Source organism: Salvia splendens, chromosome 5, assembly GCF_004379255.2.
Source record: "Salvia splendens isolate huo1 chromosome 5, SspV2, whole genome shotgun sequence".
Lineage (NCBI taxonomy): Eukaryota > Viridiplantae > Streptophyta > Magnoliopsida > Lamiales > Lamiaceae > Salvia > Salvia splendens.
In genome coordinates, this window is record NC_056036.1 from 39,546,004 (window position 1) to 39,565,288 (window position 19,285).

The window sequence follows — 19,285 nt, forward strand, 5'->3', positions numbered from 1 at the left end:
TCAGAAGTGGTCGGAGTTTTGACATTTTTTTCCTGAAAATTAGGTTTTGAAGGTTATTTTATTTTTAATTCTATTTTGTATATAAACATATCAAATATAATACATATAGAGATGTAGTCCATTGCAAACTATATCTTTTCTATGAAGTACAAACTAAAATTTGGAATATTTGAATTTTGAGATACTATGTAATCAGAATAATTTATGACAAATTTTATGGTACAACATTTACATTTTGCTCTATATGAATTATAATTAGTGTCATTTCTTTAGTCGTGTCCCCAGATGATTACCTGTATATTATGAAAAAATGTACTCCGTATTTCAATCTGTCAGTAGTTGAATTTTTAAAGATTATTAGTCTAAATAATTACGTTGAAAAAGAATGGGCCCCTTATCATAATGTTTAAAATGAATGCAGTTGAAAAACTATCATTAAATTTACAAATTACATACATGCATACACAAAAATTCAAATAAAACCGTATATTATATCAAGAATGTAAGAATGCATTATAATAGAAAAATAAAAAGGTTATAAATGACGGACCCGCAACAGATCATATGTCAAAACTTTATTGCTGCCACATTCAAATCACGTTTAGCTTTTAAATGTTTATTGGCGCGCTTATTATTTTGATTCGAACTATTAAAATAAACTCAACTTGTATAAACAAATCCATTAAATTCACAAACTTTCCAAAAAAAAATGTTCACTAAAGTAGTTAGCAAATGAAAATTCTTATTGAATTATATACCAACTACAGACAAAAGGAATTGGTACAGTTTTTTGGCGAGTCACTTTTAGTATCTATTTCTCGAAAAGAAGTTCGATCAAAATACCAATCTGCAACTGCTTGCCTCATCGTCTGAAAATTGCATATACCAAATAAGTTCGTTCAGCTTATTTTATGAAAAATTTACTAATATGTTTTCCTAGAAAACCACATAAAGAATGAATTGAAAGAGAATCTTACTCTATTTGCAACTGTGAGACATGTCCATTCATCTGATTTGAGGACATGGTCATGAAGATAGCAAGAATGAACAAACAGTCCTCTCTTCGGAGAGCTGTGGATTCGTCGCTCTAATGTCCTTATAAATGTCCTTCGAAAATCTGAAATCTCACACATTGAAAATGAAAATATTTTCATTTATTTGTTAATTGGTTCACAATGGGAAAATAGTTTACCTCTCATAATTCCTAATTCAGTAGAGCTGCAGCTCTTTAAGTTATTAGTGCAATTTGTGACTCCTCCTAGTACGAGTGATGTAAGCTGCGGGCGAAAAAAAAACAATAATATATAAATTAAACCAAAATATAAACTAACTAATTAATTTATTGTTCTCATTCTTGTTATAAATCAAACTAAAATATATGATACCTGAAATCGATCAAATGCTGATTCTAGTACAAAAAGTGGCGTTTGGATATCCTCAACCAAATATTCAGGGAAGAAGCACTAATATATAATTATGATTAAATATTAGCATCTCAAAATAGACTTAGCAAAATTAACAGAATGAGAAATTTATGAAAATAGATTTAACAATTCCTCACCAAACTCGACTTCCTCTTTGATGTGCACGTTGGAGGCAAGGACTTGGCCAACTTCTGCAAGCCACATTTGAAAATATAAAAAGTTTACATTTAATTAAAAGCTAAGCTCAGTTTTAAATAAGTTATAGTATATAAAATCACATAATTCTTAATTTTCTACAATTGTTCAAAATTATTGGCAAAAGGGCTTGAAAATGGAAAACATAAAAGTTTGGAAGATTAATACGTGTGTTTTAATCACATCACCAAAAAACTGTTCCCTGCTCTTGTATCCATGGTGACCCTTTCTGTCAACAAAACATAAAATGCATTAATTGAATAATAGTATTTCCTATAACTACATAATAAAAAGTACTTCTAAGAGAAAAGCTTTGTTTAAGAATACTTATTTGATCTTACCCATGAATGAAAAATCCAGAATCGGAAATGCACTTGACTCGAATCTCATCGGAAAACAGTTTCCGAAACTTATCGCAATGTAAGATTGTTGCTAGTCCACCCGCTGAGGTCCCCGTCAGTATAGCCTGTAAACAATAAAATGCGCTATCAAATTTAAAGAACTAGTACAAAATATCGAATTAAAGTACAAAAAATATTCATGAAAACATCTTACATTCTGAGCATTTCTCATTCCTTTGGCGAGCATTTCGTCCATCATAACGTTAAATATTCTCGCACCCCTAAACGTGAGGTTCTTCTTCAGAAACAAACAGTAGAGTAATTAATCAAATTATACATAATCTGTGCTTTTATTATTCACTGGTCTAAACATAAAATGAAAATGAACATTTTAATTGAGACTTACTGCATGGCTGTGTTCAATATCCGACATAAATGAGGAACCATCACAGTAATAAATGAAAACTTTATGCCAGTTGCAGAAATCTAAAATAAAAAAAAAACAAATCAAATTAGCATCCAAACCATAAAATGAATAAGAGTAATGAGATAGATCAAATCCCCTATCAAATATTTCATTCTTATTCACTCATTACTTACCTCATTAAACATCACTTTTATTAATTCTCGGGTAAAAAGAGCATACGTAACTTGGGAGGGATTAATATTTACCCGGATTAGATGTGCAATCGAAATCCAGTATCCCCGAGAAGGTGGTTTGAGAAGCCATCAAGTGACTACTTCCTAACCTCGAACTTGATCTGGCGCGACAATCGGATATATGGTTACACCATCCACCACCCTAAAAGTTCAATAAAAAAATAAAAGTAACCATTTTCAATAGGATACAAAAAAATGGAAACATAAGTGAAAAACAGAAAAATAGCAAATGATTTACCACCAAATAAACTATCCAACTATGTGATCCGGTTCCGAATCCCTCAACGTACGAGTAAGCCGGTGCGCTTCCATCTAAACAAACTATACCAAAACAACAAATTATGTATAATCACATTAGTTAATCAGATGTAACATTAGATATTTATTCAATGAAATTAAGCCAAACCTGCTCCTTTCGATATAGCGGTGTCGAGAAAAGTAACAGTGACATTGGTATCTCCGTGGACGTGATGAATTTTCGTCACAAGAAGAGTGAAAATCAGTAGACAATCCATGGTGATGCATTTCAATTTCCCCATTCTATTATTATACAACAAAGTGTGGAGAAAATACAAAAGTAAGAAACCAATTAGGTAAATGACAGTAGTATTAATTAGAAGTTAGTTTGAGGAAACAAGTAGATCATGAAAATGGTTGGGGCAAGGCAGAGAATTAATGGCGAAGTTATAATGACCAAATATCATACTAATACTCTTTAGTTTCCAACTGATTAAACAAATACGAACACATTATAGGATGAAGTCATTAAATGATGTACTTATGAATAGAATCTAACTAAAAGCGAAAGGAATTTTAACACATTATAAGAATTGTTGAAAATTATAGTAGTACTTAAATACTAATAAAGTTAATTAAGCAAATTGCAAGAAACTAGGGAGTAGTAGATTCATAATTCAAAGAAATTGAAATGGTGAATTGAGAAATACAGTAGTAGATACCTGATTCAGTTGCAGAAGATTGAATGTAATAAGAGTGAGTTAGATTGTTGAAATTGTGAATGCAGTTAGGTTAAAAGCTAAGGAATCAACAAAGGGGGAGAGAGTAGCATTAACAACTGATTTATAAAAAGATCTAACACCGCATAGCCATTCACTGAGTGTGAACACTAAACTTGCTAGAAATGGGAGAATAAAGAGGAGAATTCCATTTGCGCGCTCGTATATATCTTTGTTAGTTATCTCGGAGATTCTCCTTCAAAAAAGATAAGAATATCTCTCGAGATTTGATTGAGTCATGCCACCTCACCATTAACTGTGTAGGCCTAGTTTGGCTGTTTGGGGATAAAATTTGGGTTTGAGAAATATGGCACTCTTCATAATACAAATAAAATATGGGGAAAGTAAGTAATAAATTTTTGATGTAGTATAAAAGTTTAAGCGAAAATAACACAGCCTTCAGTTTTCTAGAATTCAAATTCTTCTTATATCGTGCTAATCCGCGGTTAATAGAGAATTCAAAAGCAAAGAGGATATAACCAATTTACATGATGCTTAAAATCGAGACATCATCATACTTTTAGTGTGTTATCTAGAGATAGTCTCCAACCAAATCTAGTCCAATGCCATCAAATCCTTGTGTGTAAAGCAAGTCGAGCTAAGGAGCTGTCTTGTGATTGATTGGATTCCGGCAACACCGGCTTGTAGCTCTGCTGTTAGAACCCATCAACGAATTCCGCCTCATTGGCCACCATTGTTTAGAGGTGGTGGTTGTTGTCAAATGAGGTGAACCTCGTTCTTCACAAACAATCGTGAAAAGATGGTGCAAGACCCCTGGAATACTCAAGATCATCATTAGCTTTGGATTGATGATATAGTTGAGGCCTTGAGTGGCAGGCCCAAAATGTAACGGCAAATGATTCATTTGACCAATGTAATGACAGTTATAGAAAATATGTTATATACACAAAAAATAAATTCCGACAAATATAATTCAAAACAATACCATAGAAATATCAAATGGGCAGTTTTTATTGAATGCAAGTAATTACAGACAGAATCCAAAAGTTGGCGATTGTGGCGCTCCAAATTATCGCCACGGTTGCGTGCTAGAAAAAAAGAATTTCAAAAATTATATATCTCAATTTACTACACACCGCAGGAAACTGGAAAAGGTTACAAACAAGGGGATAAATAAAGGATGGTATTGATGAGAAGTCACTTAGTTGGCCATGTAGCTTGAGCTGACATTATAATGCCTACAATGACTCCAAACAACCCAAGTGCACTGCCAAAAATCTCGATGACAAGGATCTTAACAAAAAGAGTCGAGTTTTGGGCATCGGATAGTGCACAGCTGCTTCCTATGATACCAACACATAGCCTTCATGAAAGCAAAAGAGCCACAAAGGGGAGAATGTGAGATGAAATTGCTCTAAAATATAAGTTCATCTGATTTGACTGTTTAGAAATTACCCGCAGACAAGGTTAGCAAAGCCCACGATAATTCCAGATGCAAATATGGCATAGCCAGCTCTCATGGATTCAGGGTCATAGATCTTTGACTTAGGCACACTATCGAGCTTTGTTTGTAGAATGATAGCAACAATAACTCCGTATATAGCAACAGCCTCACAGAAAATGACACTGAGAGGAAAACATCGGAAAGAGGTCAAGTTATATCATCGTTAATACTAACAAACAGGCACGAATAATTAAACTTTCATCTCCTCAAGTGCAATGTCAACACACACAAAGAGTAGATAACCTCCACAGATGACGATAAATATATGGAGCAACAACAATGAGGTTAATTAAACAGCTATGCACATAAACTCTTGATTATGCAGTATGAAAGAAGTGTTTATGAACCAGCAAGAAAAGCAGGTAAATCTCATTCTTGTAGACTTGTCTTAATCTTATACTCCGTATAGTGTTTTTTCATCACTGAAGAAAACCAAAGAGTAGCGGGTGAACAGAGAGAAAAAGAGCAAAGAATATCCTCATAATGACTAGGAGACAACACATCCAATGTTCACAACTCTCCCACCTCACATTCTTAACATACCAGATTCAAAAACTTTAGAATAATGTGGCAGAAATAAGCATAATTCTAGTTGTTTCCAGGAATTGACAATCAAGATAATCGATGATTTCTAAAGATTGGATCTTCTTTAAGAATTATGAAATATATTAACCCTAAGGAACTAGTGAAGATTGGATCTTCACTAGCAACTCACCCTCAATAGGAATTTATCAACAGCTAGAGAAGCTCACTTCGATTACAAATTGAGCCACACCGTCTGTAATACCCCGACTTTTTCTACCGTTTTATTTATTCTTGAAAGGACGTCGTTTGTATACCTGAAAAATTCTCGCCTTTGTTTCCTTATTGAAAAAAAAAATACATATTTGGACCTATTAAATTTATTCTTTTACAAGTCCAACTGATTTTCTCGAGGAAGCCCATTTATTCTTTTGAGCCCTAATTCAACTTCATTATTTTCTACAAATCAGCCCAATTAATTTCCTGATTTTGTCGTGTGTTTGTTTGTCAAATCTGTTCCACAAAATCCGGAAGAAGAGAACAAATCGGTCTCTACTCCCCATTCCATGAAATCGGTTTCCCATGATCCCACGTTCATCACTCCCAATCAACTTCTTTTTATTTTCACAAATTTCAAGCCTTCGACGGATTTCACCTTTTGTTGTTTGTGCGGCGACGTGGGCTTCTCCGACAAGCTTTTCCGATGCTCTCACTGCCGCCACCGTTGCTACATTCGTAACTTACCCAATTTGGATGATTAATTAGATATTGTAGTAATTACTACGGTGAGTATGGAGAGAGTATTCAAGTATGCGATTGGTGCCAATGCGAGAAAAGGAATTCATCATCGGTGGAATTAAGCAGCTCCGGCGGCAAGAAAGGAGGATCTCCTGCGGGAAAGGCCGCCGGAAAAGTATCTTCTCCGCGGCAAGCAATCTGAAGGTAGTGACAGTTACAAGTTTCCAACTTGTTTTTGAGTCAATTACGACATCCGATCAGCGGCTGCAGCGGGGCGGCAACGATCCAGCAACGGTGGCGGTGACTCGGAAATATTGCAGCGGTGATGAGAGAAGGAGATAGGCGGAGAGCTGAGCCTTCGAGCTCGCCGACGGTGACGACGGAGTACAGATCGGAGGGCGGAGAGAGCGAGATTGGGAACAGAGGGGCAGTAGCTGCGCGAAGGACAACAGCCGTGCAGCGGAAGTGCAGTGGCGGACAGCAGCTCACGTCTGCAAATCAGCGAAGAACAGTGGCTGCGGTGCCAAGTTATGCCGAGAGATTGGAGACATGAGTGAGCCTCTGATTTTGTGAAAGATTGGAGAAGGAAGATTTAGAGAGTTGAGAGAGTTTAGAGAAGAAGATGAGTGTGAAATTGTGGAAGAAAGAGAGGGAGGAGATGACGGAGACGGAGGCACGGTGGATTCGACACAAGAAGGCGCGAAGGAGATAGAAATGGCGAGGCGCGACGTTCTGGATCAGTGGCCAAGACGAGCAGCGACGGCGCTGCGAATCCTGCTTACGGACAGAGAAAGAGAGAGAGCTGGGGCAACGTTGAGTTCTCTTTTTGATTTTGGATCGGAGATAGAGCTGAAGAAGAAGAGGGAGAAGCCAGACGGAGGGGGGGGGGAGCTGGCTCAAGAAGGGGACTTCAAATCCCATTTTTTGGAAACTCCACTCGTCACGTAAGGTGACAAAAGTTAAACAAGTTTTGGGCCTTGTTATATTTAAATGTTTTGGGTCAAGTGAAATAGTTGGGCTAAAGGATTTCAAATCTGTTCGTGTATTAAATTAATTGGGCAAGCTGGATATGTGATGTGGGCTAAATTTATGAGTAACACGCGAGAATTTCCGAATTTCTCCAGAAAGATCGAAGGGTAAGATTTAGCATCACGTAGAATGCATGCTTTGTTTGAATTCAATTTATTTCTCCTAGAGTCTAATTTGTAGCATATTATGTTATTTCAAAAGGGGATCATTTTTGGCATGCTATTTGAGAACGGAATGGAAGTACAAGTTGATGAGTTAAACGATTGAGGTGGACTTTCTTTTTAAATAAGGACTATGTCCTAAGTATATTTATTTTTGCAAAATATGTTTGGCATGCCATATTTTTGTGTTGCTATGGGACCTATCTGAAGTGGCTTTTGCCATGTATGGTTAATCGAATTCGGGTCTGACTAGGGAGTGAGTCCCTACTCAGGCTAGTGTACACCCCGTAGATCGTGCGCTATCTCTTTGAGTTGGCCGGTCTAATGGCTTGGAATGTGGCCACATTCCTTTTCATGTATGTTCAGATATGGTATGATGATGTTGAGGTTGATGGCGATGATGATGTCGGTGAAATGTTTTTGTGACTCGGGCTCTTTCAAAGTTAAAACCCTGAGGTCACTCATTAATGACATGATAAATATTTTTATTGAAAATATTTTCGGCATGAGTCAACTGAGTGCATCAAGTACTCAGCCCTGCATGTGTTTTCCCTATGTGCAGGTTGAGCGGTGACGAGCGCGGTGGGTGTTGAGCATAAAAGTGAAGAATGTCTGTCAAATGTCTAGAATATGTTGTGTCTTCATACATAGCATTATTCTACTCTCGAAATGCTTCCGCTAAATATTGTTTCTTTCGAATTCGTGTATTGTTAAGATATTTCATTTGGAGTTGTTGATTGTTGAAATGGTACTCTGATTTGATTCGAGCTATTCCCATTTATTTCGAGCTATGGTCGAGTTGTGTTGTTTCCCCCTTTCTTCCCCGCTTCTTTAACCCCCTAGTCGCGATCAACCGTGTTTTCTATCCTTAGAAAATGCGGGCGTGACACCGTCATTCTAATTGTGTGAAACTATTTAACACACCCAATCCTCATCACTTCGGTTCACTTTTTATAGGTTAACAAACACTTAAAACTGAACAACCTTCAGAATCCTCAAGCAATCGCATAATAAAGCAAGCACTTGTGACCCCTTACAAGGTCGCAGCAACAGCCTACAACTTAATTACAACAAACACTGTAAGTTGAGGAAGATAACACCTAACTTATAAATTATGCTCAATTCAGCTAAGTTCTCTATAAGATGCAGATACTGTACAAGTGTGAAATATTAACGGATTGGCTAGGGGAAAAATTCCATCAAAAGTAAGACATGGGTAGATCAAAATCCAACTCAACCGATAAAATCATACCTGATTAGGTTTTTGGAGGTAATGCGAGGAGCTTTGATGGCAGCACCAATTAAACTACTCCCCGTTATGTAAATTCCCCTAAAATGAACCAAAAATCACCAATTTAAGCCGGAGATCGCACGAAGTAAATAAACAGTTGTCATACATCACAGAGATATATAAGACAAAAAAAAGGGTAATTGAAGAGATACCAGGCGGCGCCGAGGACGGAGACTCCGATGGAGATGGCGATTCCGATGGCGGAGAAGGTGTACGGAGAGATCCGAAGCAGCGCCTGCCCCCAAGAGCTCGATGAGGTCACCATCGTGCTGTCCATGCTCAAGATCGGAAGATTTTCTCAGATCGAAGAAGAAAGAATAGATTTAGGAGGAATTATAGTTTGGTGAATTGGGCTGTTTCATTGGGCCAGATTTGTAATCCCGATTATAAACGGAGGCAAGCCCAACAAATATGATTAAATGGATATTTCACAATCTGAATTTAGTCCAACCCAATTTGAGATAGATGTTCGATTTTAATTCTAATTCTAATGGAAAATAATAATAATAATAATAATAATAATAATAATAATAATAATAATAATAATAATCAAAGTTAATGATATGTGCACAATTTTGTGTGTGATTCCGTTAATGACTTGTGCACTAAGTGTAATCTACTTTTTGTGTGAGATTCTGTTAATGACATGTGCACAATTTTTCGATGATCGCTTTCATATATCAAACTTCTTCGTTTATCCATTTTGTCCCGAGTCCCATCTTATATGAATTTACTCAGAATGAGTTGTTAAATCAGATGTAAATTTAACTTTATGCACGAATTATACTTTAAAATCTCTACCAACAAAAGGAGTACTTTACTTAGGGTTTTTAAAGTATAAAGAAAATGATAAAAACTTAGTTCATAATGCGAATCTTTTAACAAGACCGATGATTTTCTAAATCGTAGGAGGAGGGGCAAATTAGTTATACAAATATTTAATTAATAAAGTAATCGGGTCAAATATAATTAATTTGGGGATGGTCCGAGATAGAGGGCATAATACTAAATCTAATTCAATTAAACTTAGGTAAATAAAAAATAATCAAAATCATTGTTTAGTTTGGAAGTTGGAACCTATTTCCAAAAATAGAAAATACAATCTTTGTTTACGTTGGAATGACACACGCTTTCAAAAACAAAATCTCGACTTTCCTTACTCTATTTCTTCCAAAACTCAAGCAACTTTTAAGATATCTGATCTCTCTCGCGCGCGCGCATTTGTTCATCCTTCGATCTCATCCACCGCGAGATCAGACTTGAAAATCAAGATTTCTGATTTCTCCTTCTCGCGTTTGTTTATCGAACAGAGCTTTTTGCAAAATCAACAATGGCTGCTCATGTCCGAAACAACACCAACACCGATGATGGGTTCGCCCTTTTCCGCGGAAGAAAGACCGCTTGCAAATCCAGGGCCCCAAAAGGCATTGTCATCAAGAAAACGATTACTGTTTGGCCCGAAACCATGTGCTTGCACAATGGGAAGAAGCGGAAGCTGCAATGTAGTTCAGAGGAAGAATTCAGCAATAAAAAGGGACGGCTTCCCCTTCCTGATTATCCAATTGTTGATGGCTACCAATGTTTGGGGAAGATCAGTTCTGGCTCGTTTGGTGTAGTCTACAAAGTTCAACACAGGCATACCTCCCAAATATGGGCTATGAATAAGCAGTTTAGTGGTAGTGGTAGTGCTCTGTCTGAGATCAGCATCCTTCAATCTCTTGGCGGCAAACATCCCTCCATCATTGGATTCAAGGAAGTCGCAGTGGATGCTTACAGAGGCCTTTACTTGGTGATGGAGCATATGGACTTTGATTTGAGAGGATACATGGCGGAAGAGGTCCTCCCAATTCCTCAAGTCAAGATGTTGATGAAGCAGTTGATCCAAGGCGTCAACTTTCTCCACCAAAACCGAGTTCTGCATAGGGATCTCAAGCCCTCCAACATCCTTGTCAACAAAGGGGGTGAGTTGAAGATATGTGACTTCGGGTTGTCGATGAGGTTTGGGGAGGAATCTGAGTCCACTGTGGGGACATTGTGGTACATGGCGCCGGAGCTACTTCTTGGAGAGAAGAGCTATTCGTGTGCGGTGGATATGTGGGCGGTGGGATGTGTAATGGCGGAGATGTTGTTGAGGAAAGTGCTCTTTAGAGGGAAATCCAAGGAAGATCAGTTGCACGAGATATATTGTATTCTTGGTCATTCGGATAACAACAATGTTGATACTACAATTTCATCTGCAAAGTACATGCTTTCTGATGATGGATTTGATCTCCTAAAGGGGCTGCTGACTTGTGATCCAACCAAGAGAATCACATCACAATCTGCTTTGAATCATGCTTGGTTGGCTGATGGATTGACTCCTACTCAATACATGGAGAAATCGAGATTCTATCTCTCTTAGTTGGGGAGTATAGTGTAGTTGCTTAGCTAGCTACTGACATTCATTGTATTTAGTATTCTTCTGGTTAATATAGCCATAATTTGTAAATTTGTTTAAACATAAATTCAAGAATCCTATTTCTTTCTGTATTTGTTTATCTTCCTTCAGTCCTCACTGAGCAAAACCATAATACACCTTATCTTTATTATCTCTCTGTGAACTTTCTTCCTCTGCTTAGTTCATAAAAATTGAATCTTTCCAATTTTCTAAAAGCTGTGAGAAAATCAGAGGGGGGAAAGGGATTGCAGAAATGCTTTGAGTAGTTGAGGAAATTTTGAGTGGTTGATAAAGCTGTTAGTTTTGTTAAAAAAAGGTTATGGAGTTGCTGTTTGTTCTATGTTATGGCTGAGCTTTGGGGAAGTGTGGTTGTCTTAGTTCTGTTTTGGGGGTTTGCTAATCAAGTAATTGTGTTGGTTTAATACTACATATAATTAGTGTTAGAAAATCTGTGTTTGTATACTAGGTTTGCATGAGTAATTTTGGGGTGCTGCTTATTATTTGTACCAACTTTTTCACCTAGACATGTGCTGCTGTTAAAGATTCTGTTGTTAGTATCTTCCACTAGCAGTTGAAAATTGTTCTTTTGATATGAAACAGTTATGTATCATGGTGTCTGAGCTAGTGCTGTCTATGGAAATCATGATAAGTTTGTTGTCTAAAAATTAACCATGTTGAAACTTTGTGCAGTTCTCTTCCAACTTGATTGAAACTTTGTGGTAATTTTTCCATTTCATCTTCCAAGTTGATTTCATAATATAAATATTAATTGATAAAACATTTTGAAATTGTCTAATTTCAATGAGCATTTACATGAATTGCTAACACCAAGGGTCTCCATGTAGCATCGCCGTGGCTGCTCCAAAATCAGGGAAACATTACTATGATACTAATGCTTGTCATGGTGATATAACCCTCGATTAAAAGATTCATTTATCTCTACATATAGTTTAACAAGTTGTTTACTAATTTTACAAAGAAAAAAATTATAGCATAAACAAATTAGTGAATGAATCTAATTTTTATGGATTAATTTTATAAACAGTGGAATGCGAAAGTAATGATTTAGTAAAGTACTACAAAGTTTATTTATAAAAACAATTGATCTTCAAATTATAGATATTCCAAAATAGCAAAATAAGTTATTTATTGATAAACTGGGGCAATAATACTATTTTAAAATGTGGTTTGTTTTTTACTCCTCTTTTATTATTGATTGTTGGCTATTCGTGTACCTTGTTAATTAAGTCGTTGATCGAGTAATTTGGTTGAACATTTTTGTTCTAGCTTGATCATAGTACCTAACCTCACCACTTGCTGTGGTCTGTGTAATAAAAAATAGATGTACATGAGCTCTAAAAGTCCATCGATAAACAAAATAGTGTGCTCTAAAAGTACATGGTTTTCATCACATATAACCATTAAACAAAATAGTGTGCTTGGAAATTAAATAACAACAACAGTTCCATACTGTAAAACTCACTGCTTAAAAGTCAGCATACTAAGCACTCTTACATTACATGACAATACAATAACGACAATCTTTAAAAAAACATACAAACAATTCTCAAAAAAACTCATGGTCTCTCTAATGAATTGAAGACACATTTAATATTAAACTTACTAATTCAAGACATATAGAGATTAATCAAGGTGGTGAATTAGACATTTTTATCCTTCTTAATTATGGGCAATGCAAAGCTACTCCTCTTTGGAAAGTCCCTTGAGAAGGTCCTTTGCATGAAGCCCAACACCATTTGCTTCTGCCCTTTTCATCACCCTCAGCCTTTTGCATGAGTTTGCAAACATCCTACAAATAAATGCACACAAACTAGTTTTAGAACCCTTCATCCTTCAACATTTTAAAAAAACACACATATATTTTCCATTGTGCTTTAATAATTTTAGTACTATATGCTCTTGGAGTATATCACAATGTCTTCAAATAAACAAAATGCACATAATTGATTAGTCCTCAAATGACTCTGCACCAAAGACAAGCGATAATTACTTTTTACAAGAAAAGGTCAAAAAAATGAAATTTTGGTGAGATTCTCTTGTTAGAGAAGTGGTGGTCACAATAATCATAAGTAATGATGCTTTTGACTTAGAATTGTCACTACACACCTTTGCACTCTCAATTCCACAAACACAATTTCTTGATCATATTTTTATTTTATTACTAGTTTTTTATAAATAAAGTTTAGAAGAAAAAATTACTATCCTAAGATTAATTGCCGGTCACGCTTAGAGAATGTAACCAACTTTAATTAGTTTTATCTTGTGGGCCAAATAGCCTAAAAATATTATTCACTACAGGCAATAAAACAAAGGTAGTATAAATAAAATAAAAAACACACATCAATTATTGAATAAAGAAAAATAAATAAGTTAGACGGACATACTCCCATGGAACATCTCCAAGAAGCATCCAGTCCCCATCTTTGTCCTCATATATGGGAACAAATTCATTATTTTTTTCATCCTCCTTCAATGCCTCCCCTGTTCACATTTCAAATCAAATTCAGAAAATTTTGTTTCTGAAAAACTAAATTTGTTTTCGCAGATAATTAGCAGTCATTCGTTATTTATCATGTTCTAAACACATGAGTCCAAATTCAAGGCTCAAACATGTACTACTAGTTGGAGTATATGTTAGAAAGGTCACACATACTACAATTTTATATGAATCTTAATCCATATTAAGTAACGATTCCTTTACTATAATATATTGGTGCAAAAACAGATAACATAAACAGAAAAAACATGAATAAAGGGGGTGATAGCAATACCTATCACACGACTGTAGTTGTAATAAATTAGTGCGTGTACTTTCTCCGACAATAGCTTGACACAATTGAATGTATTTATTTATTTCTCGTGTTCCCTCTTTCGATTTTCATGTTTGTTTGCACCCTTCGTGTTTCTACTTTTCCTCTAAAGACTTTACTATCTTTTACGTTTTACTTTCAAAGTTTTCCTCCCCTTTATTTCAACTTTTTTAAATTTGAAATGGATTCACTGCATTTCAATTTGATTCCATAAACCAAAAAATTGATCACATATGTATATATTGATCCACATTAGCATTGTAGAGTAAAGGATAAAAAAAAAGATCTCATACAGAAAATCTTAGATGCTTATATTTAGTTTAGTGTATTAACGCATTGTAATACTATTATACAGTAGTACTTTATTTATTATAATCACAATACATATTTTATTTTGTGCCGAAGAATACTATTGTAGTTCTAAAATAAAATTTAAGGTCAAACAAAAATATATATTTCCGTGAATTAGTTCTAATTGGCAAATTTTAATTTACATATAATTCGTTGTTCCAACTCCAGCATATATAAAATCTCCTATTTCGATATTGGCTGCTTAATATAATGATCCTAAATCTAAATTAGTACAACCACAATCATAACCAATCATATTATGAGGCCCACATATTACCTATCCATAGCCTATGGTTATGATGAAATGTTTACAATTTTAATATACGGTTTACTACTTAATCAAATTCGAAGCAGTACCTAGATCAACCAAATTCCTTCACCCCCTAAGAATTTATTTACAAAAACTATAGCACATGAAATAACAATTTTAAGTTATAAAAAAGAAAAGAAAAACCTATCAACTTCATAGCAATTTTCTACATACACCACAAAGATTAAAAACATAACCACTATAGCAATTTCTGGCTGCATGAATCGTGATAAAACACTTTCCAACACAAGAAAAGAAAAATATAGAGAAATAGTAGTATATATATGAAGTGAAACTGACCAATTCCGAAACAGCCAAACAAATCTTCAAGAGATGTAACAAGCTCGGAATAGCCTTTGTGCATGCTCAAATCAACCTTCCTAAGAAAGGGGGCTCCATCCATGCTAACCTTCACGTACATTTTCCCGCCGTTAAAGCTGTTCTTCCGCCGGAACGCCGCCACCGGCGGCCACCCCACCACCTGATTCTTGTGCACCGCCGCCTTATCATCAAATTCCTCAAAAACCCTCTTCTTCTCATTTTTCTCCACTTCAGTACCGCCGGGAAGCCCCAGCCGCAGCTCGGTCTCGAGTCCGGAGCCATTTTTCTCCATTTTCCGGCGAATTAGGATAATTGGCGATTTTTTTTGTTATGTTACTTTCTTGCAATTTTTTTTGGGTTTTTGATGAAAAATATGTTAGGTTTTATACGTGCAAGAAGAGATGGCAGTGGCAGGTCATAGGAAGCTTAGTGGTCGGTCACATGAGAAACAATGGTGGGGAATTGTTGGCTGCTTAAAATACCGAAATGGCCCGGCAATATTAAAGAGTGGATATCGACAGATCGGACGGCTCGTGATTTGTTATGGTTTTGGAGGGTTTGATCTTGGCCGTTGATTGCCCGTCATGGGAAACATTGCATGTGATGGGCTTTATTGTGGTGGGTTTACAAAATAAATGGAAAATAGTGAATTGTATTACTAGTTTACTCTCCTTCGCTTCTATACTTCTATTCAACATCACCATTTTTCTTTTCTTTTTTCCCAAGTAAAACGTCTACATTCTACTTAATTTTGGAATTCTCTCTATTGAAATATTTAACTACTTTTTTTTCTCTACTTTACTCCACTCAATAATTCCACTTAAAATTTTATGAAACTCCAGAATGTGATTATCTTAAATGGGACAGAAACTATATGTATATGTAGTGGAATGGGTAAGTAGTATATTCACTACTCTATTGCAAAATTGGTATATGATAATATAAAATGTATATTTGTGGTATTTTATAAAAAGAAATTGCATTTGGGGTATTCGTACTAAGGTTTTAATTAATTTAAGAAATTGATGTTTAAGGGTTATATGAAGAGAGGATAAAGTAGGCAATATAATAAAGTAAAAGATAGAGTGAAAGAAAATAGAAAATAAAATTTTTTCCAATAAAATAAATTGAGTTAGTAGCTTGAAACAACTTAAATTAAGTATAGAGCAAGTAACTGAATGGAGGGATAATTTCTTTCCCATTTTAACTTTTTGCCTTAAGAATAAATTTAACTGTTTATATTTACTTTTATTTCTCTATTAGCTTCAAGAAATAAATTTATATTTTATGCACTGTTTTATATATCAATTAAACATAGGATATTATTTTAATGCATAATTGTAAGTTGAATATTAGTATTAACTTTGACCTTTAGAAATACTCCTATAACAATTTTTGAAATGACACATGTTTTAATACTCAATTGATAAAATAAGAGAAAGAGATAGAAAGAAAACAAGTGATTGAAAGAATAATTGGATCCCACCTTATTAGAAAAAAAGTTTCCTAAAGTAGAAAACCATAATTTTTAAACGATGGAAGTAATTTAAAATAAAGTTATTAATTAAGATAGAAAAATGAGATGATAAAAGAAGGAATAAGAGAATAGAGATAAAAAAAAATCATTTGAAATGATCAAATTTGCCCTAGGGTAAAATTAGAAAGAGTAGTTATAAAAGTTGAAAAAATACTTTAACAGCTTAAAACCTTAGTCCAGATACATGTTGCGCAATTTATTTTCACAATGTACTACAATATGCATTATGGATTCTCTATATATATACCAAATTTATAGTTCACTCATTAATTATGTATATTGAACAAAAGTATATATGTACAAACAGAGGGACGAAAATAGATAATAAGGGATAATTATGTTTTCAGCTGGACGGTCCCAGGCGACCAGCCAGTCCCTAAATCCACAATGTAACACAAAATTGTAACATTAATCTACAATGTAATACAATATTATAATAGTAATCCATAATGTGCATTCAATAAGAGTTTTAATTAAAGAAAGTAGGAGTATGTTTTTTTTCCCTAAAATAATTGTACGGAAAATGCGGATATAATTCTGATTAGAAATGAGAAAGTTAATGGTACGGAAAACGAAGATATAGTGGAGTATTTCTTTCAAAGTAAAATAATAGAAAATAATTTTAGTGAGTCATACACTATTGCATACTCCGACAACGCGTTTCACCTCATTAATAAAATGCTCAATCACATTGAGTTGTGAAAGACATGTGCCTAGACAACCATGCCTCTAATTGTCTGCTCATGTGCCTCCCCTACTACAACTCAACTATTGCTATCTATTACTATCTCTGTCTATGACTCATATTTAGTATGGGCATGAATTTTAAAAAATATAAAAAATAATGAGTTAGAAAAATTAGTGAAACATGTGCCTCACCATTTTATATTGATTTTATAATAAAATGTGAGTGAATTGAATTAGTAAAATGTGAGACCTACTTACTATTTATGATAAAAATGAAATGTGACCCTTATTGTAGGACTGACCGAAATGACAATATATGACTCTTATTGTGGGACGGAGGAGGTAGTATCACTCTTACTAGTAATAATTAAGTATATCAATTTTGTGTTGCTTAGGGGACTTAGTTAAGTTATATTGATAAATATCCATTTGTTAAGAGTATCTGCATCGCCATCTCGATGCGGGCTCGGACTCATCTCGGCGAGACGAGCCAGCATCGAGATAGCAATGCAGCCCTCCCATCGCGTCACGTGTCCCTCCGTCTCGATGAAGCTGGCGAGCTCTGGCGCGAGGCGTGACGCCCACTTGCCGGCCCGCGAGTGAGTGTCGTCATGCTGACGCAATAAATATTTTTTTTAAAATCAATTTTCTGAAGAAAAAAAAATTAAAAATTAAAATTTTAAAACATTAATATTACCGTTTGAATTTATTTTATTTTTTTATTTTTTTTATTCTATCAATATTCTCATTACCTCTTTCATTTCAAACACAAACACACTATCTCTCATCTTTTTTTCTTCTCATCACTATCATACCATCTCTCATTCCTCTCCAATTTATGCAAAAATGTCCGGTGACGGAAACTCCGGCGGCGAGGGCGGCTTCGACTTGAACGCATTTGTCGACTGGGGGGCATGTACAATGTTTTGGGTGCTTCTGATTCCGGTTCGTTGCCGGGCATCCAAGGATCGTCGACGTCGGCGTACCAAGCACCATCTTTTCCAATTGATGCATACTATCGTCCCGCCGACCCGAGGTATGTGCAAACGCAGAGATTATCCCAAATTAGGGAGAATATTCCGGAGGAACACACTCTGGAAAACCTTTCGATCGGAGCTAGAAGAGGAGGAGGCGGAGGAGGTGGAGCCAGAAGAGGAGGAGGGCGAGGAGGAAGAAGCTCCGCCAGTCGCGGATCCGGAAACGAGGAGGAAGAGGCGGTGGAGGACGTAGGCCGTCATCCATACAGCTCCGCGGAGACGATGGCTCTGTTCGATGCTTGGATCAGCACGTCGTACGATCCCATCGTCGGGAATCAACAATCCCGCAAGTGTTTTTGGGATAAGGTCACCGACGTATACAACGAGCAAAAGCCGAGGGCGGCCTTCAGCCGCAACATGAAGATGCTTCGCAGTCATTTTGAGCGAGCCGACAAAGATATCAAAATATTTTATGGGATCTACAAGCATGAAGTGGAGAATTACCAAAGTGGAGCCAGTGGAGCCGACATTCTAAGAGTGGCTTTGCGAGTCTTTAAAGCCGACACTAAAAATATTTCAAATATGCCGATGTTTGGCAGTCGGTCAAAGAGCTTGATAGGTGGGCCGGCGGTGTCCAGTCCAGCACGGGCTCGAGCTCGAAACGCACGAAGCACGGGTGGCCAATACTCATCTAGTGAGGGCGGGGAAGGCAACGCCTCACAAGAGGTTGAGTTCCCGACATCCGATGCAGGGGGCTTCTCCGGTACACGACGTCGGCCGCAAGGGAACAAGGCGGCGAAGGCGGCTAGAGGTCGCGCAGGGAGGGGCCGAGGCGAATCAAGCCAGGCGGGCTCCCAAGGCACGCCGCCGCCCTCCCTAATGTCCATGTACTTCATCCCTACGATGGCTGACACTTCCCGCATGACGCCTGACCAATATCAAGCCCATTTTGCGGTATTGCGTATCTGGCAAGACAACTTGGTATTCCGCCT

General features: G+C 36.2%; 4 protein-coding genes across 5 annotated transcripts; 1 reads left to right on the top strand and 3 right to left on the bottom strand.

Annotated features, from left to right (window-relative positions):
* Window positions 1-649: 649 nt before the first annotated feature.
* LOC121805917 (pectin acetylesterase 7-like) lies at window positions 650-3,894 on the bottom strand. Of its 2 annotated transcripts, none has more exons than XM_042205958.1 (13): window positions 3,580-3,894; window positions 3,027-3,160; window positions 2,859-2,941; window positions 2,633-2,762; window positions 2,367-2,446; window positions 2,175-2,255; window positions 1,961-2,085; window positions 1,788-1,848; window positions 1,562-1,615; window positions 1,386-1,463; window positions 1,193-1,277; window positions 978-1,117; window positions 650-869 (listed from the first exon to the last, which is right to left on the bottom strand). In XM_042205958.1, the coding sequence occupies exons 2-13, from the start codon at window positions 3,157-3,159 to the stop codon at window positions 762-764; spliced, it is 1,158 nt and encodes a 385-aa protein (XP_042061892.1). In that variant the 5' UTR covers window position 3,160; window positions 3,580-3,894; the 3' UTR covers window positions 650-761. The 2 variants fall into 2 exon arrangements, with proteins under 2 accessions (XP_042061892.1, XP_042061891.1); XM_042205957.1 differs by having other exon boundaries at window positions 2,175-2,258; window positions 3,580-3,889.
* Window positions 3,895-4,590: 696 nt separating this feature from the next.
* LOC121805918 (V-type proton ATPase subunit c''2-like) lies at window positions 4,591-9,155 on the bottom strand. Its single transcript, XM_042205959.1, has 4 exons — window positions 8,995-9,155; window positions 8,804-8,881; window positions 5,053-5,223; window positions 4,591-4,960 (listed from the first exon to the last, which is right to left on the bottom strand). Exons 1-4 carry the CDS (start codon window positions 9,117-9,119, stop codon window positions 4,795-4,797), a joined length of 540 nt encoding a protein of 179 aa, XP_042061893.1. The 5' UTR covers window positions 9,120-9,155; the 3' UTR covers window positions 4,591-4,794.
* A 1,017-nt stretch (window positions 9,156-10,172) lies between these two features.
* LOC121804271 (cyclin-dependent kinase G1-like) lies at window positions 10,173-11,243 on the top strand. The gene has a single exon (XM_042203776.1). The coding sequence runs from the start codon at window positions 10,173-10,175 to the stop codon at window positions 11,241-11,243; it is 1,071 nt and encodes a 356-aa protein (XP_042059710.1).
* A 1,504-nt stretch (window positions 11,244-12,747) lies between these two features.
* LOC121805919 (auxin-induced protein AUX22-like) lies at window positions 12,748-15,555 on the bottom strand. Its single transcript, XM_042205960.1, has 3 exons — window positions 15,072-15,555; window positions 13,685-13,781; window positions 12,748-13,089 (listed from the first exon to the last, which is right to left on the bottom strand). The coding sequence occupies exons 1-3, from the start codon at window positions 15,382-15,384 to the stop codon at window positions 12,981-12,983; spliced, it is 519 nt and encodes a 172-aa protein (XP_042061894.1). The 5' UTR covers window positions 15,385-15,555; the 3' UTR covers window positions 12,748-12,980.
* Window positions 15,556-19,285: the final 3,730 nt, after the last annotated feature.

Coding starts and splice junctions, on each gene's coding strand:
- LOC121805918 (XM_042205959.1), bottom strand. CDS start 9,119: ATGGACAGCACGATGGTGACCTCATCGAGCTCTTGGGGGCAGGCGCTG. Junction 5,224..8,803: donor ACCTCCAAAAACCTAATCAG/GTATGATTTTAT, acceptor TTTTCCTCTCAG/TGTCATTTTCTGTGAGGCTG. Junction 4,961..5,052: donor TTTGCTAACCTTGTCTGCGG/GTAATTTCTAAA, acceptor GCTTTCATGAAG/GCTATGTGTTGGTATCATAG.
- LOC121805917 (XM_042205957.1), bottom strand. CDS start 3,159: ATGGGGAAATTGAAATGCATCACCATGGATTGTCTACTGATTTTCACT. Junction 2,763..2,858: donor GTTGGATAGTTTATTTGGTG/GTAAATCATTTG, acceptor TTGAACTTTTAG/GGTGGTGGATGGTGTAACCA. Junction 2,086..2,174: donor GAATGAGAAATGCTCAGAAT/GTAAGATGTTTT, acceptor TATTGTTTACAG/GCTATACTGACGGGGACCTC.
- LOC121804271 (XM_042203776.1), top strand. CDS start 10,173: ATGGCTGCTCATGTCCGAAACAACACCAACACCGATGATGGGTTCGCC.
- LOC121805919 (XM_042205960.1), bottom strand. CDS start 15,384: ATGGAGAAAAATGGCTCCGGACTCGAGACCGAGCTGCGGCTGGGGCTT. Junction 13,782..15,071: donor GTTTGGCTGTTTCGGAATTG/GTCAGTTTCACT, acceptor AAATGTGAACAG/GGGAGGCATTGAAGGAGGAT. Junction 13,090..13,684: donor CTTGGAGATGTTCCATGGGA/GTATGTCCGTCT, acceptor ATTTATTTGTAG/GATGTTTGCAAACTCATGCA.